The sequence below is a fragment of the Lynx canadensis genome, chromosome A3 (assembly GCF_007474595.2).
Source record: "Lynx canadensis isolate LIC74 chromosome A3, mLynCan4.pri.v2, whole genome shotgun sequence".
Classification (NCBI taxonomy): Eukaryota; Metazoa; Chordata; class Mammalia; order Carnivora; family Felidae; genus Lynx; species Lynx canadensis.
Genome location: NC_044305.1, coordinates 30,796,637 through 30,812,957, shown reverse-complemented (window position 1 = coordinate 30,812,957; position 16,321 = coordinate 30,796,637). Strand labels below are relative to the sequence as shown.

The 16,321-nt window shown below is 48.4% G+C and overlaps 1 protein-coding gene across 7 annotated transcripts in view; it reads left to right on the top strand.

Moving 5' to 3' along the window:
* The window catches only part of RASSF2 (Ras association domain family member 2), a 46,662-nt gene extending 34,050 nt beyond the window's left edge, over positions 1-12,612 (top strand). For 6 of the 7 annotated variants that reach the window (XM_030310025.1, XM_030310023.1, XM_030310024.1 and 3 more), the window contains 6 exons: positions 637-797; positions 1,626-1,727; positions 3,055-3,106; positions 3,577-3,698; positions 4,913-5,010; positions 6,484-10,398. In XM_030310025.1, coding sequence (XP_030165885.1) covers positions 637-797; positions 1,626-1,727; positions 3,055-3,106; positions 3,577-3,698; positions 4,913-5,010; positions 6,484-6,553 — 605 coding nt within the window. In that variant the 3' untranslated portion in view covers positions 6,554-10,398. Of the gene's footprint in view, positions 1-636; positions 798-1,625; positions 1,728-3,054; positions 3,107-3,576; positions 3,699-4,912; positions 5,011-6,483; positions 10,399-11,818 lie in introns of those variants that run through there. The other variant, XR_003967665.1, reaches the window with a different exon arrangement.
* The last annotated feature ends 3,709 nt before the right edge of the window (positions 12,613-16,321 follow it).

Sequence of the window (16,321 nt, the reverse complement as noted above, 5' to 3'; positions counted from 1 at the left end):
TTGTGAGCTGAGCCGAAATCAAGAGTCTGACGCTTAACCAACTGAGCCACCCAGGCACCCCAAGTCATTCCAGTCTTTTGCTGTGACAAACAAGGTTGCAATTAGTGGCCTTGTACACGTGTCATTTCGCACATTCATCAGTGTCTGTAGGATTCTTCCAAGTGGAATTTCTGGGTCTGAGGCTATGCGCATGTGTAATCTTGAAGATATTGTCAGCTTGCTATATCTTGCACGTCCTTATGTCGTGCTTATCCTGTGCCAAGCGCTATTCTAAATGCTTTGTGTGAATTAATTCACTAAACTCTCACAACAGTTCCGTGATGCCCATTTTATAGGTGAGGGAACTGAGGCATAGAGGGGTTCATGATGCATGGCAGTGGTGGAGCTGGGACTTGACCCTGGGAATCTGGCTCTGAAGTCTGTGCTCTGAACCTTGTCACTGGATTGCTTCTCAGTGCATCACACCATATGTTTCCACCCCCACCCTCCCAGCGGGAAACACTGTTTTTATGAAACGCATTTTGGGGGAGGCGGCCGTGGGTACCGTAGCGTTGGCCACAAAAAGGGTGCTACTGTGTGCGAACCGCCACGTCCTGGGTCCAGGCAGACAGAGCTCGTTTCTCCCTTCCCTCTTAGACTCCAGGGGCCTGAAGACCCTGCAGGAAGACACCCCACAGCTGATGCGCACGCGCAGTGACGTTGGGGTGCGTCGCCGTGGCAACGTGAGGACACCCAGTGACCAGAGGCGAATCAGACGCCACCGATTCTCCATCAATGGCCATTTCTACAACCACAAGGTAGAGAGGATGGGGGGGGTCGGGGGCCTGGGGAGCCTCAAGGGAATGAGGTCTCTCCCCGGGCAGCCGCCCCCTCGAGGCCGCAGACATGTGGGAAGCCAAGTGTTTGCTGTTCCGTCTTTGGGTCGTGGGTGGGCTTCAGGCTCTGCCGGCCCTGTGAGGGGTGAGGGACCCCAGATCAGGAGTCCCCTCATGGTGGTGGGTGAGATGACCCCACAAACATCAGAGCCATTCCCCACTCCCCGGAAAATCCACACGTTACCCACTTCCTACACCGCGTGCCTCTTAGCTGCTGTGGGGTCTCCCGTTTCTGTGAGCTAAGTGCCGCCCCTGACACAGAGCTGCAGGACTCAAGGCAGGGGTGTCCCTGCACCGCCTGCCTCTCCCAAAGCTAGCTGACCCTCTTTCCTCCTGCTGCCTGGTCCGAACCCAGCCCCGGAAGCAAGTGCATCATGGGAGAGCGGTCAGAGACCTTGTGTGGAAGTCACAGTGGAGGGGGCCTCATGTGTGTTTTATCTGGAGAGGAGGTCTTCCTTATCTGGGTCTATTCCCCCTCCCCCGCCCTGCCACGTGCCAAGCTCAGAACCCCCAGCCTCCCTCGGGGGCGGCGGGTGGGCGATGAGCTCCTGAGTTAGGCAAAGCCCAGCGCGGCCTTATTGACATCAAGGCCCACTGCTTGCCAGGCCATCAGGGGGCTCTCAGGGTGCACAGGGTAAGTGCCATTGTCACTGGGCCCTGTACCCCAGGTCGCGGGGCCTGGACACCCAAGTTTTAGTGCCCCGGTCCTTGTCCCCACTGCCAGCCTGAACCAGACCTCTCTATTGACAGACGTCAGTGTTCACGCCGGCCTATGGTTCTGTCACCAACGTCCGCATCAACAGCACCATGACCACCCCACAGGTCCTGAAGCTGCTGCTTAACAAATTTAAGGCAAGTTCCTTCTGCTGGCTGGCCTGGGATGGCTGGTGCGTGTGCCCGGGGCGGGAAGGGGGGCCGTGGAGAGTGTGTGGTAAGGGGGCACCGGGCAGACGGTTTGGTTCTTCAGACCCTGCGGCATCAGCATCACGTGGGAGCTTGTCAGCAAAGCAGAGCTTCTCAGGCCCCGGCCCTGAATTAGACCTGCTGAGTCCAAAGCCCGGAGGTGAGGCCGGGAGCCTGTTGGGCAACTTGCGCGGGATTCTGAGACCCCAGGCCTGATGCCTGGTTTGGGGCTCTGTGTACAGACTGACTTCTGAAACACATTTGGGGAACCGACTCTGAAAAAGGAACTTCAGGGGGCGCCTGGGTGGCTCGGTCAGTTGAGCGTCTGACTTGAGCTCAGATCACGGTCTCACAGTTTGTGAGTTCGAGCCCCTCATCAGGCTCTCTGCTGTCAGCACAGAGCCCCCTTTAGATCCTCTGTCCCCTCTCGCTGCCCCTCCCCTTCTCATGCTCACTCTCTCTCTCAAAAATAAACATTAAAAAAATTATTTTATTTTATTATTTTTTTTAACGTTTTTATTTATTTTTGAGACAGAGCATGAACAGGGGAGGGGCAGAGAGAGAGGGAGACACAGAATCCGAAACAGGCTCCAGGCTCTGGCTGTCAGCATAGAGCCCGACGTGGGGCTCGAACTCACGGACCGTGAGATCATGACCTGAGCCGAAGTCGGACGCTCAACCAACCAAGCCACCCAGGCACCCCCCAAAATTTTTTTTAAAAAGGAACTTCAGTAGATGTGTAAATTATAGTGCATGAGTTTTTTAAAAGTCCTGTTACTCTGTTTTCCACAATCCCTTTATAGGAATCATCCCCTTATCTTTTGGAGTCAGAGATTCTCATTTTTATTGAGGCCAGTGTCGCCCAGTGGCCTAAGGGCACAGGCTCTGGGTTCGAATCCCCAGCCATCACCTGCTGCATGGATGAGCTGAGCAACTTACTAAAGCTCCCGGTGTTTCTGCTCCCTCGTCTGTAAAATGAGGGTTAACGGGACCCCATTGAGGGGTTGTCGGGAGCCTTAGATGAGTGAACGCATGCAAAGTGTGGAACGCTGTGCTTGGCAGGGTGCAGAAAGCATCAGCCCTGATTATCTGCTGTGACTGGTGAAGTTCCCGGCTTGCCCCCTCTCCTCATCCCCTCTGAGAGCTGTAGATAAATAGCTCCCCCCTCAAAAGTTGCCTAAAATTGATTGAGCTTTGTGGCATTCAAGAAGGAATGGCTCGGGGTTGGGATGTGTGAATATGTGCTTCCTCCAAGTATCTTTTGTTTCTGCTTCAGATCGAGAATTCCGCAGAAGAGTTTGCTTTGTATGTGGTCCATACCAGCGGTGGTAAGTCTGAAAAATACCGTGTACTTGAACATTTTTACTTCACTCAAAACAGGAAAAAACAAACAAACAAAACAAACCAAACCTCTGCCTCATTTGCTTGTTGTTTGGCTTTTGGAAACCTCCAGATGTTGTTTGCCTCCAAGGCCAGTGGGCTCACTGGCTGAGTCCACTGGGGAATGCCGTATGCGGTCAGGAAACAAACACTAAAACGTAACTGCTTATTTAAAGAGACCAATTCCTCCAGTAGAGTATCTTCCAAAGGATTTGAGCATGGTAGTTTTGTTAGGGAGAGGGGGGAGGGAATGGTTGCTTTGAACAAGAATTGTTCATTCACTATTCAGTCTCCTGACTTACGTGGCCGCATCTCCTAAGGTGCCTGGGCCATTTGGGCCCCTGAGTTGGCCACTACTTATGGTGAGAAGGGCCTCGGGCCGAACTCAGGGCTGCTCCTGGCTGTGTGTGTGTTACAGAGAAACAGAAGCTCAAGAACACCGATTACCCGCTGGTAGCTCGAATCCTCCAGGGCCCGTGTGAGCAGGTCTCCAAAGTGTTTCTTATGGAGAAGGACCAGGTGGAGGAAGTCACCTATGATGTGAGTCCCCTTTTGGTCGGCTGGTCTGTCCTCAGGTGGGTGGGGATTTGGTTGGGTTACCTGCAACTGGGGTATAGCTTGACTTTTTTGGCCAAGGGCCATGCCCCATTTTGCTGCCATTCCTCAATACCGGGTTTCCTTGAAGCCATTAGCAGGGAGAATGAACGCAGAGGCTAGACTGAGGGTATGCCCTGGGGATTTGTTGGAGGTAGGCTCAGGCACCAAGTGGTTTCCATGGAAGGAGTAAATGTCTTCAGCCTTTCTGGGGTACCGTAAGAGGCCCGAGAAGTTTCTGCAAACCTCTCTTAGCGGCTTCAAGAAGTTAGCAGTGATTTTACCTTATCTTATGCGTCAGTCAGCTTTTGCTGTGGTAACAAACATCCCCAAATCTTAGCTGCTTACAACAGCAGACATTTACCTTTTTCTCAGGAGGCCGCAGGCGAATAGCAGCAGCTCTGCTGGGGGCTGTGGGTTGAGTTCAGGTGTGCACTTCATGTCTCATTCAGAGACCCAGGCCTAAGGGGTAGTGCCTCCCTGAGGTACACTTCTCATGGCAGGTGCCTGTAGTGCAAGTAACCAGGCAAAACCACGTAAGCTCCTTTGAAGCCTCCACTCAGTTGTGTCTTACATCACGTCCACACACATTCCATTGACCAAAACAAGTCACGTAGCCATGAATAGGGTGGAGAAATCCACTTTTCCCGTGGAGAAGAGTTAATAAAGTAGGGTGGGGATTCTTGTGGGGGGTGACAGATGGCTCACCCGGGAACCACCCTCACCCCCACAGCCTCTCCAGAGTAAGCTCCCATTTGGACGCCCGCTTGAGACTCGAGATGCAAACCATCGTCCTGAGCCACGGTTCCATAAATCCTCTGGGTGAACAGGGAGTTTTATTGAATACCATGGGTCAGGTTTTCCTCTGCATTGCTGCATCAGGAGAAAGTGCTTTTCCATGTTTGATTTCACCTTGTCGTGGACTGGATACATGAGGACGAGAAATGAGAAGTTAGGAGATCTGTATCACGTATAGGGAGCCATCTCGATGCCAGCCTTGAGAAGAACGAGGCTTGGCTACTGCCTTTAAGGAAATCTTGGATCCGTGTAGAAATAGGTGCCCGCGGCTTTGGGCCTTACGTAAGAGAGACACCAAAAGGAATTGGAATAGGGTTGGGAGGGGGTGTGTGTGCGCCCCAGACTTACTTCTTCCTCCCCAGGTGGCCCAGTACATAAAGTTCGAGATGCCTGTCCTTAAAAGCTTCATTCAGAAGCTCCAAGAGGAAGAAGACCGGGAAGTCAAGAAGCTGATACGCAAGTACGCATGGCCCCAGGGCGGCTGGTTGGGCTTCTCCCAGGGCCGTAGGGAGCCCAGGTGTTCAGGTGCCTTGCAGGGACTGTGCTGAGCAGCTGTGTGGGCCTGGGTCCCATGGACCTTCTTCCGGGGGCTTCCCGTGACAAATGTGGATCTCAGATGGGGACACAAAACATAAGTGTGTTGGTCTCTTTGCTTCTTAGGCCGGCTTCTCATTTTGATGTGGGACATAAAAGCGTGCCAGAGAAAGCCATCTTAGCAGCGGAAAGTAATCTGAACAGCCCTACCTCTGAAATCCTTTCCTGCTACCCTTCTCCCTTCTCAACATTTCTCTTCTGGAAATCGCATTTGGGTTGAAAAGCCCAGTAAAGCTTCTCTCTGGGGAGGATTTAAAAAAAAAAATCCTGGTTGAAGTATAGTTGACATACAATGTTATATTTGTTTCAGGCGTATGGCGTAGCGATTCAGCAATTCTATGCATTATTCAGTGCTCACTGCGCGCGACAAGTGTGGTCACCATCTGTCACCATATATTATTACAGTATTATTGACTGTATCCCCTATGCTTTTCATCCTTGTGACTTTTTATTTCATAACCGGAAGTTTGTACCTCTTAATCCCCATCACCTGTTTCACCCTATTTCTCGGGGGTGGGTTTTTTTTTTTATTGTGACTTTGATGTTTTTGGTTATGCTTTATGATATTTTTTGCCATGGTTAGCCATAAATCGGGCTGCTTTTCATGGATACAGCGGGACAGTTGATTGACTTCTGCCACTGGCGAATAGCACCGATAATATTTGCTGTATCAATGATAATAGCTAGTATGATAGCAGTTAATATTTATTGAACACTTACTATGTGCCAAACTTTTAAGATGGCTTTTGCTGTGCGGTGCCAAGCCCTGGACTTAAGGAATGTACCCGTTAGTCCTATAGCCGTACACACCCCAGCGTCCATGCTGCCTTATTAGTTCAGGGAGGGGGTAGAGACAAGTCATGGACACCCACGTTTGGTAGTTGTTATAGCCTGTTCCGCAAAATGCGGGTAACTGATATTAGGTTGAACCGTACGAAGTTGCCGCTGCCGTTGTACCCCCCCCCCCAAGTAGTCAAATAATGGCAATTGCGTATGGTCCAGCCCAGGTGAGGATCCCGTGCTCCTGTGTCGTGGAGCCTTGGGCTTAGTCAGCACTCGGTTAGCGGAACCCTTACTGTTGGTGTTTCCGTTTCGCCTTCCCATCCTTCTTTTTGCCAGAGTGTCTAACTATAGTCAAGTTGTCCACTTTGGATTTGGTCTGTTCAGTTCCTGTCCTCTGGGTGTGGAAATGAACACAAGCCACAAAGTGGCGGATGGCTGGGCCTGTGATAGAAGCAGAAGGAGCGACAGGTGGCCCCTGTGGCCCGGGTGGTGGGGAAAGATCAAGAGGGGGTGTGTGTTGCCTTCCGCTGTCCACCGCAGCTGTTCCTGTCCCCAGGTACACCGTGCTCCGGCTAATGATCCGGCAGAGGCTGGAAGAGATGGCTGAGACCCCAGCAACAATCTGAGCCACAAGAGGGAGGGGATCCAGATGCCACAGGGGCCGCCGCTGACATGAGAAGACGCACAGGAAGCTGGGTACCTTCCTTCCGTGGAAACCTTTAGATGCAGACCTCTCCAGCTCCCACCAAGCCACCATTTGCTGCCCGGAGCAGGATGGGGAAGCCAGCAGACAACTCCCCATCCCTGGAACCCTGTGCTCCACTCCTTTCTTTCACTCACAAGGACTTTTAATTTTGTTATAAGGACCCAAAATGTGTGCATGGGCGTGTGTCCGCACACGAGCGCGTGCGTGCACTGTAAGTGTGTGTATCCACGTGCCTACCTGACATTCACATGCCATTGAATTCCAAACAACCAGCACAAGTGCCACGGGGCTTGCAGGTAGGCTGGCCGAGACGGGGAAAATCAGACGAGTCACCAATCCGAGGGGTTTAAGTCGGAGGGAAGATTTCTCTCCTCCAGTGCCACGGAGCAAGCCACACATGTTTAGAAGGGAGGGGACTCAGCCAGCGCACCATTTGGGATATTTATATGTTAGTAGAGATTCTCCCTGTACACGTAACAGGATTGGGGATTGGAAATTAACAAAATAACAGCCCCATGCTCCTGGGGGGTGCGATGGAAAAAGATAAACCGTCCTTGGGGTAGCTGCAGTAGGCCCACACGTTTTTACACTGGAAACTTGGATTGTTTTAAATAACAAAGACATATGTGATGATCTGCGCGGATTCTGCCTCTGTCCTCGCCTCCACGGCCACGTCTAGAAGACAGGAGAGGAGCCTGATGCGCTAAGCATGCCAGGCTGCCGGCCCCAACTCTTTGGTGCCTCCGTGAGTTGAGGGAAGGGTCTCACCGGTTTGTACGTGGCAGGCTGGCTAGTGTGGCCGGGGCCTGGCCTCGTTCTCTGGTGGCGGCCAGAGAGTTTCCCTCTTTAGGGAAGTGTAGAGGCTCCTTGCAGAAATGACAGGCCTGTGAGCCCGGCCCGTTTCATACCACCAGGGGAGATTCCTGCACTTGATACTGAAGCCATGTGTTTGAAGTCAAGGCTTCAGTCTTTCCAACCACTGGATTCTTGCAAGTGGCCCTCACCTCGTGTGTGGAGATGGTCTTCCCAAGAGTGAGGAGGCTGCTATTGACCGAGGTGGGGCCCAGGTCGGGCTGCACAGGGAGGGTGGAGCTTCTCTTTCGGCCTCTCTGAGCAGCCACCTGGGTGATCTTTAGAGCAGACCCCAATGCAGGGAAAGGGCAGGACAGTCTGTCCCCGTGGGGTCCCCATCAGTAAGACTTCTGGGCAGCTGGGCAACAGTATGGCTGACACAGTTTGAAGAGGGACAGATAGATGCATGGGGGCAGGGTGCCTGGCTGGGAGATCAACCAAGCAAGGCCAGGAGCTCCTGACATCAGGGGTCCCAGCCTTGGTGGTGGAGAAACTCCCCATCTCTTCACCTCCCCTCCAAGGAAGGTTTGGGGAGCTGGGCGGTTGGGGGAAGGAGTGCCAGTGGTCAGCACCTGCAAGGAAGGTGGAGGTTTGCAGCAGAGCGGTTCCTGCCCCCTGCTGTCCCCTGTGGCCTCCGTGGCCTCTGTAGGTGGTTCACAGCTGTGGTCTCATTGTTGATTTTCAAAAAGATGGCACGCTGCCACCTGGCGTGTTGCCGGGGGTCTCTTAGCAAGGCGACCTCCTCCTCGGGGACAGCGCCACCAGCCCTGTGGGGTGTGGACTGGAAATCCGGCGACCTTAGTCTCAATCAGACATCTCCGTGGGCCTCTGCTAAATGCACAGAAAACCCCGGGGGCGGGAGAGGCTTCCTTTGTTACATACAGATGGGCGAGAGCGGGTTTGCGAATGCAAACACACTTCCTGAGGCTTGCCTTTGAGAAAATGACTTAAACTTCTCTTCCAGTTCTTTTTATTTTGAATGTTCGCAGCCTTTGTTGGCCCCAGTAATTCTCCTTGGTGCGCGAGGCAGAAAAACCCCCACAAAGCAAACTACTAACCACTAACTTTTGTTGGACAGCTATTTCTCGTTCATAAGAGTTCTCTTTGATTTGTACTAGCACTACGATAGTTTAAATATGGCGATGTTGCAAAACGTCAGGTTTGCCGGATCCCTTGCCGACAAAGTGATGCTAAGGTAGACCTGGCTTTTTAAAGATGGGGGGCGGGAGGGATTCAGGGCCGAAGCCAGGGGAAATCGCATCTTACAGGATACATTCCACGTAATGTGGGCCGTACCTTGTGGCATTTTGGCCCACCCTGTTTGGAGATCATTTCTTACTTCCTAACAACCCGATCAGGAATTTTGGAAAGGGCCTTCGAAATAGCAGCGGCTGAAACAGAGACACTTCACCGCAGTGTGGAGCCGGATTTTCTCACTGGTATCACATGGCCTGGCGGCTTTGAATTCCTGTACCGATTTGTAGGGGGTTATGTAATTGTGTGCAATGAACCTGAAATCGTGTGAGGAACAAAAGGCCAATTTATAGGTTTTTCCCCCTAACTTGTGAAAAGCAGTAGAGCCACATCTGGCTTTCTTTTTCTAGGGGTTTATGTTACAAGGTGATCAAATGAAGGAAAAGCCTGAGTCCATCTGGCTGGGGAGGGGGTCCGCTCCCCTAGGTGATGGTGAGATTAAGCACAAGGTCACGTTCTCGGTGATCACATGAGTGGACAGGTGATGAGTTACATGGGGGTGGGGGGATACCTTGGGGAGAGACTGAGAAGCACAGATAGCAGGCTTGGCTTGCCTGTACGTGCTGGTGAGGAGTGTGCACCAGGCCGATGGACTTGGATTCTAAGCGAGGTTGAGGAGGGAGGAGCTCAGATTAGCCACCCACCTTCGAGAAAAATGCGGGGACTGGGGTTTTGGTCTGAGACTTCAAGGAGAAATATTTGCACCCTTCCCTCCTCCCTACGGAAAGAAAACAATAATCCTCTCTCCTGGAGATCCCCAGATGAAGACATTTTATCATCACTGTAGCTTAGACTTTGAAATACAATGACACACACACAGCTCTGTTCTCAGATGCAAAACTTCTTGGCACGAATTCTTTTCTGCAGAGTTGGGTGGTTATTTCAGAATGTCAGAAGGAAGAGGAGCAACGGACCCCAGAAGCGCAAGAAACTCTTAAGAGAGGCTCTGTTAAAAAAAAAAAAATGCAAATCTCCTTATTAACATGGAGAAATATGGTGCCCTGGATACATCGCCAAGAGAGAAATTTCTGTACGAACAAGGGAATTTCAGGGCCTCGTGGCCAAACCGTGATGTGGGGGCTGAGACAGCAAGCAGAGCAAGTCTCCCGCGTCCCCCATGCCGCAACCCACGTTTTTGAGTGGCTGCTTAAGTTGTACACAAATTCCTGCCTGAGTCAGGAGATGAGCAGTGGTCTCCGAGAGGGGGAGAGAGAAAAATGAATGTAGCAACCCGCCTTTCAGACGGGACTGAAAGCGGTGACCCCATTGCGGGAGGTTACAGTGCCCCCTGCATTTTACCCAAGCACAAGATGTGGACAAGCGGTGAAGGGAGAGCCTCAGTTTACCCCTGGAGTCTTCCCAGCCGATCGCAGACCTGCTTCCCCGGCCGATGGTTTCTGGTGTGTTACTACTGTTAGTGTCCTTGAGGGTTTCCCCACTTGTTTTAGCTTTGTGACGTATCCTTTTAATCATAATTTGCCCTCTGCAATGGTACATGACCAGGTTCACTGTTGGGTTCTGAACTTACAGACGGATGCATCTAGGGATCATGTGGTATTTGACAAGGCCTCAGTAGGGGCCACGCGTTTCTGTAACATTTTGATATGTTTCCATGCACCAACGTAGATCTTGTTGAAATAAAGCACTTTTCAAAGAGAAGTCCCTCTGCGGATGGCTCTGTGTGTGGCCGCCGGACGCGCCGCTCTGCCCCGTGGGACGGCGGGGGATGGGAACGCGAAGGCATATCCAGGAAGTTAGTTGATTTTCTTCCCCCAGAGTTTCTGGTTTGAATGGGCTCAGGCTTGGCTGTAATATTCCAAGTCAGAAGTGAAATGAGAATGTCCCCGGCGAGCTCAGGCCCTGCTGGAGCCAACGATTGCGGTGGAAAGAGCTGGGAGCCACCATCCCACGAGGCAAGATTTTGTCCTGACTCTACCCCCAGGCCTCTTACGATCCTGGGACCAATTCGTGGAACCTTTTGCTAGGACTTGGTTTCCCCAGCCGTAAAATGGCCAAGCCACCCTGTGGGGGTGTGGGGACCTGGACTTGCCTCCGTCAGAGGCAGCTCCCCAGAGGTTGCCAAATGTAAGACCTCAGACGAGGGCCCAAGTTCCACCCCAAGGAGCAGGGCAAGTGTGACGGTTAATTCTAGGTGAACTCGGCTAAGCCATGGTGCCCAGATATTTGGTCAAACACCAGTCTAGATGTTGCTGTGAAAGTGGTTTTTAGATGAGATTAACTTGTATATCAGTTGGCTTTGAGTAAAGCAGATCACCTTCCATAATGTGGGTGGACCTCATCCAATAGGTTGAAAGCTTTAAAAGAAAGATCGTGCTTCCCCTGAAGGAGAGAGAATTCTGCCTCCAGACTGCCTTTGAACTTGAGCCGCAGCCCGAGGTCTTCCCCGGGTCTCCAGACTGCCGGCCCACCCTGCAGATTTTGGACTAGCCGCCCCCACAACTGCATGAGCCAGTTCCTTAAAATAAATCCCTCTCTATGTACCCACATCCCGTGGGTCCTCTTTTTCTGGAGAACTAGAACACAGGAGGGTTATGTGATTGGTTCACAACATTTGAATATGTGATCGACAGTTGTCTTCCCGGGAGGAATTTAGGGTCCATCATAATTTGGCCTCTAAAAAAGGCTAACAACCAAGATAAGATTTTTAACAATGACCCCAAATGATACTTATAGGTTTCTTTTTAAAAGAGAGAGAAAAATTTGGACGAATCAGTGTTCCCCTTACGTGCTGTTTTGAGTTTTTATATTTAGAGTTATCACTCCAAGCAGTAGCTTTTTAGCTGCTGAATTAACTAAGCTGGGTGAAACAGATGAGCAGTTAACCCTTCCAGGGCAGTGAGGTTTTTTGTACTGTTCAGATTGTGCATGTAGGTGACAAAGACAAAAGATAATCTGGGGTCCCACCAACACCACAAATCAGGCAGGAAGCCTTACAAGCGTTGGAGTACTGAAAACTACCCTGCAAATACTTATAACCTTCTCCCCCAAGGAGCCAGCGCTTTTTGGCTTTCTTTACAGAAACAGATTTTATGAAATAATTTGGTTTTGTCTATTTTAGGTAACGAAGCGAGTACTGAACGGAGTTGGAGCAGGAGACTGAGCTGTGAAGTTTCGAATCCATTCGAATAGGTTTTGCTAAGATGCTTAGATGCAGGCAAATCTATGGAAAATTGGACTTGGGTAAAACCGACATTGCCTTTTTCCATTTTAAACCTACAGAAGATAAAAATGATTACTTATGAGTTAAGCATGTAAGTCATAGAAGTATAGAAGTTAACTTCAGAAGCTTTAAAGCCAGGGGTGCATTGGTAGGGACTGTGTGTTCTGTTTTCCTTAGGATAGTTTCAGTTTCTGCCTGTTGGTCTATTGTGATGATCAAAAGCAGCCCCTATTTCTCCAACATGTCTCAGTGTGGACGAGACTTAGGCTGACTCCACGCATTGGCTAGAAAACAGTGTACCATAATTTTCATGTGCGAGGTCCTCAAGACGGAGCCATAAGTTGGAACTTGAGAGTTAAGTTTAAGTTTTATGCTAGAGCGGCACCTGGGTGGCTCACTTGGTTGAGCATCTGACTCTTGATTTCGGCTTAGGTCATGATCACAGAGTCATGGATTTGAGCCCCACACTGTTTAAGATTCTCTCTCTTTCTCGCTCTCTCTCTCTCTCTCTCCCTCTGCCCCTCCTCCCACCTAAAAAATTTATGATAGAACTGCAATCTAAACACAAATTTTGGTGAAAGGCAAAATATAATATGGATATTTTATATATCAATATTTTGATAACACTGATGTAAACATTCTTGCATTACAGTGAGATCCATTTTTTTCCCAAGGACTTTTTATAGACACATTAGCGTTAACTAGTGCTTAATTTTTTGTTTCTTTTTTTTAACGTTTATTTTATTTTTGAGAGAGAGAAAGAGATACAGAGAGTGAGCGGGGAAGGGACAGAGAGAGATGGAGACACAGAATCTGAAGCAGTCTCCAGGCTCCGAGCTGTCAGCACAGAGCCTGATGCGGACTTGAACCCATGAACCCTGCATGAGATCATGACCTGAGCCAAAGTTGGACGCTTAGCTGACTGAGCCACCCAGATGCCCCTTAACTCGTGCTTTGAATGTCACTCTGTCCATGGATGGCTGCAGAACCATCTAAGGGGTGGGCAACACCCAGATTTTGGGTCTCTTATGGTATCCTCCACTGAGAAATTTGGGCTCCCAGGAGGGTAGCTGGTGCCAGAGACCAGGGGAGAAGGCACAGGACAGCGTGGATATGTCTTGCTAATGGAAAGTAATTATGTCTCAGAGATCTCTGGGGTATAATTTCAAGAACAAACTGCTGACGAGAACTCCCACACATAGCAAATATTGAATGTCTGGGGCTATGGAAAACCTTGAACCCAAAATGATCCTAAGGGAAGATTCTAGAGGTAAGGCACATATTAAAGTATGGGAAGAGTCCAAATGTCCATTGACATATGAATGGATAAAGAAGATGTGGTATATATACACAATGGAGTATTACTCTGCAATCAAAAAAGAATGAAATCGTGTCATTTGCAACAACGTGGATGGAACGAGATTGTATTATGCTAAGCGAAATGAGTCAGTCAGAGAAAGACAAACACCATATGACTTCACTCATGTGCAATTTAAGGTACAAAACAGATGAGCATAGGGAAGGGAAGCAAAAATAATATAAAAACAGGGAAGGGGACAAAACACAAGGGACTCTTAAATACAGAGAACAAACTGAGGGTTGCTGGAGGGGTTGTGGGAGGGTGGATGGGCTAAGTGGGCAAAGGACATTAAGGAAGACACTTGGGATGAGCACTGGGTGTTCTATGTAAGTGATGAACCATTGGGTTCTACTCCTGAAATCATTATTGCACTGTATGCTAACTTGGATGTAAATTAAAAATAAATAAAAATATTAAAAAATGAAAAATAAATAAAAAAATGAGAAATGAAGGAAAAAATAAAGGTAAGGCATATATTTACAGAATGTAACCTATCGTTCAACTTAAATTGTTAAAATTCCTTAGCCAAATTTTGTCTTTAACACAAGTCACAAAAATACATTTGAGTAGTTTGCCCAAAAGCTCTTGAGTTAACTAAGCAAAAAGAAGAAATAGAAAGTTAAAATGTCCACGATCCATTAAAAGAAACCAACAAGGGAAAGCTGAATTTATTTATTATTTTAAAAAAAAAATTTTTTTTTCAACGTTTTTATTTATTTTTGGGACAGAGAGAGACAGAGCATGAACGGGGGAGGGGCAGAGAGAGAGGGAGACACAGAATCGGAAACAGGCTCCAGGCTCTGAGCCATCAGCCCAGAGCCCGACGCGGGGCTCGAACCCACGGACCGTGAGATCGTGACCTGGCTGAAGTCGGACGCTTAACCGACTGCGCCACCCAGGCGCCCCGGGAAAGCTGAATTTAAATGGTCGTAATAATCTTAGGGGCACCTGGGTGGCTCAGTCGGTTAATCTTCTGACTCTTGGTTTTGGCTCAGGTCATAATCTCAGCGTTCATGAGATTGAGCCCTACATCGAGCTTTCGCTGACAGCTCGGAGCCTGCTTGGGATTCTCTCTCCCTCTCTTTCTGCCCCTCCCCTGTTTGTGTGTTCTCTCTCTCGCTCTCAAAATAAATAAATAAACAAAGGCACTTTTTGGGATGAGCACTGGGTGTTATATGTAAGTGATAAATCACTAGATTCTACTCCTGACATCATTATTACACTATATGTTAACAAACTTGGATTTAAATAAAATTTAAACAGTAAAAAAAAAAACAAAAAACAAAAAAACAACTTTTAAAAATAACAAAGATATTAAACATTCTTCACAAGTCAGTTGAAATTCAAATCCACTAGAAAATAAATAAATAAACGAACAAAAATAAAAAAATAAGATAGTCATAATAATCTAGAAATTATTTAGAAATACTAAGTGAATTTTGCAATGTTGCTAAAATGATGTGAATACATACAAATTTATTGTGTTTCTGTGTATCAGCAATAAAATACGAAAAAATAAAGTTTAAAAATGGAAAGTTATCCCTGATTTTTGGATTGGAAAGATAGCAGCTCTCCCAAAATTGATTTAAATAATCCCATGGAAAAGCCAAGTAGGTATATTTCAATTAAAAAAAAAAAAAAAGCCAAGTAGGACTATTTCTTTCTTCCTTCCTTCTGTGATAATGCTGCAGATAAAATCGAAACCATAAACATGAATATTATTCAGCCATTAAAGGTATAATTATGAAGTTTTTGTAGAAACATGGAATATGTTATTACATAAGGTGAGTAAAACAGCATGTTCAACATGATGGCAGGCCTATATATAAAAGCCTATGAGAAAAGTTACCTTGGAGCCATAGGATTATGCTTTCTTTACGTTTCTATTACACTGGCTTTTTGATTAAAATTTCCTGCTAGTATGCCAGAAACATGAAGGCTCCAAAAGCACAGATGGGTACACAAACCCCCCACAAAACCCACAGTAGAGAACATTAAAGCCCTCATCCCCCTGCTGGGGTCAGTTTTCTCCAAGTGCAAGACTTCAAAGCCTACCAGGAGGCAATTCAATTTCATGCCGTTGAAATGCAGTCCCTGTGCGCCCAACCTGTCTATGTGTGTGTGCATGTAAAATACATGGCATGCGTGTACACTGACATAACAACACACGAACACACACAAACACACACGCCAGAATGGAAGGATCACATCCATAGTTCTAGGGACCTGGAGAAAACCCTTCTATGGTTGGTTTCCTGACGTCTTGAGTGTGTACGAGTCTGAACGATGCAGTCTCCATGTGCTGAGCTGGGGACTTCCTTGTGTTTAGGCTCAGTTACCCTGGACACCGAACCCACTTTCTGATTGTCCTCTCAATGCTTCTTTTAGGGATTAGAAAAGCAACAGCTTTCAAAAGGAGGAAAAAAAAAAAACCCTATTACAAATTCTGGAAACCTGACATCACTCAGAATATGCTGTCAGACTGTTCCACTTTCAGTTTCTGACATTCTGAAGTTCTCTTTATTAAGGATTGGATACCTGATTGGCTAACTAAGGCCCATATCGTGGATTCTGGATAATGTGTGCTTCGCCCCACCCTGGCACACGGGATACATCCTATTCCTCTCTCTCACCTCATGCACCTGGAGGTCTGATCCAAGGAGCTCAGGAACTGATCTGACCTACATCCCCACAGGTCAGAGGCTCACCTTCTCCAAGAGCTTTAGGGAAGAAGCTGTCCAGGGATGGTGGCAGGGAAGACTATTTCTGGACTCAGGTAGTCACCAAATAAACTTAATTGAAAAATAATTGCCTCAGGTGTCTACCAGCACCCTGCAAAGATATGCCCACTAAGCCAACCAATAATAACCCCAAACGAACCCAGCTGACAGGAAGAGATCCTAAATGCCCTTAGAATCCCCCACCCTAGAAAACTTCAAGGATCCTGAAGATTCTTGTAAACCCCGAGCCAGTGGTTTTGAACTTTAGAATCAGAATCACCTGGGGAACGCGTTAAACCTGATTGCTGGGCTCCACCCCCA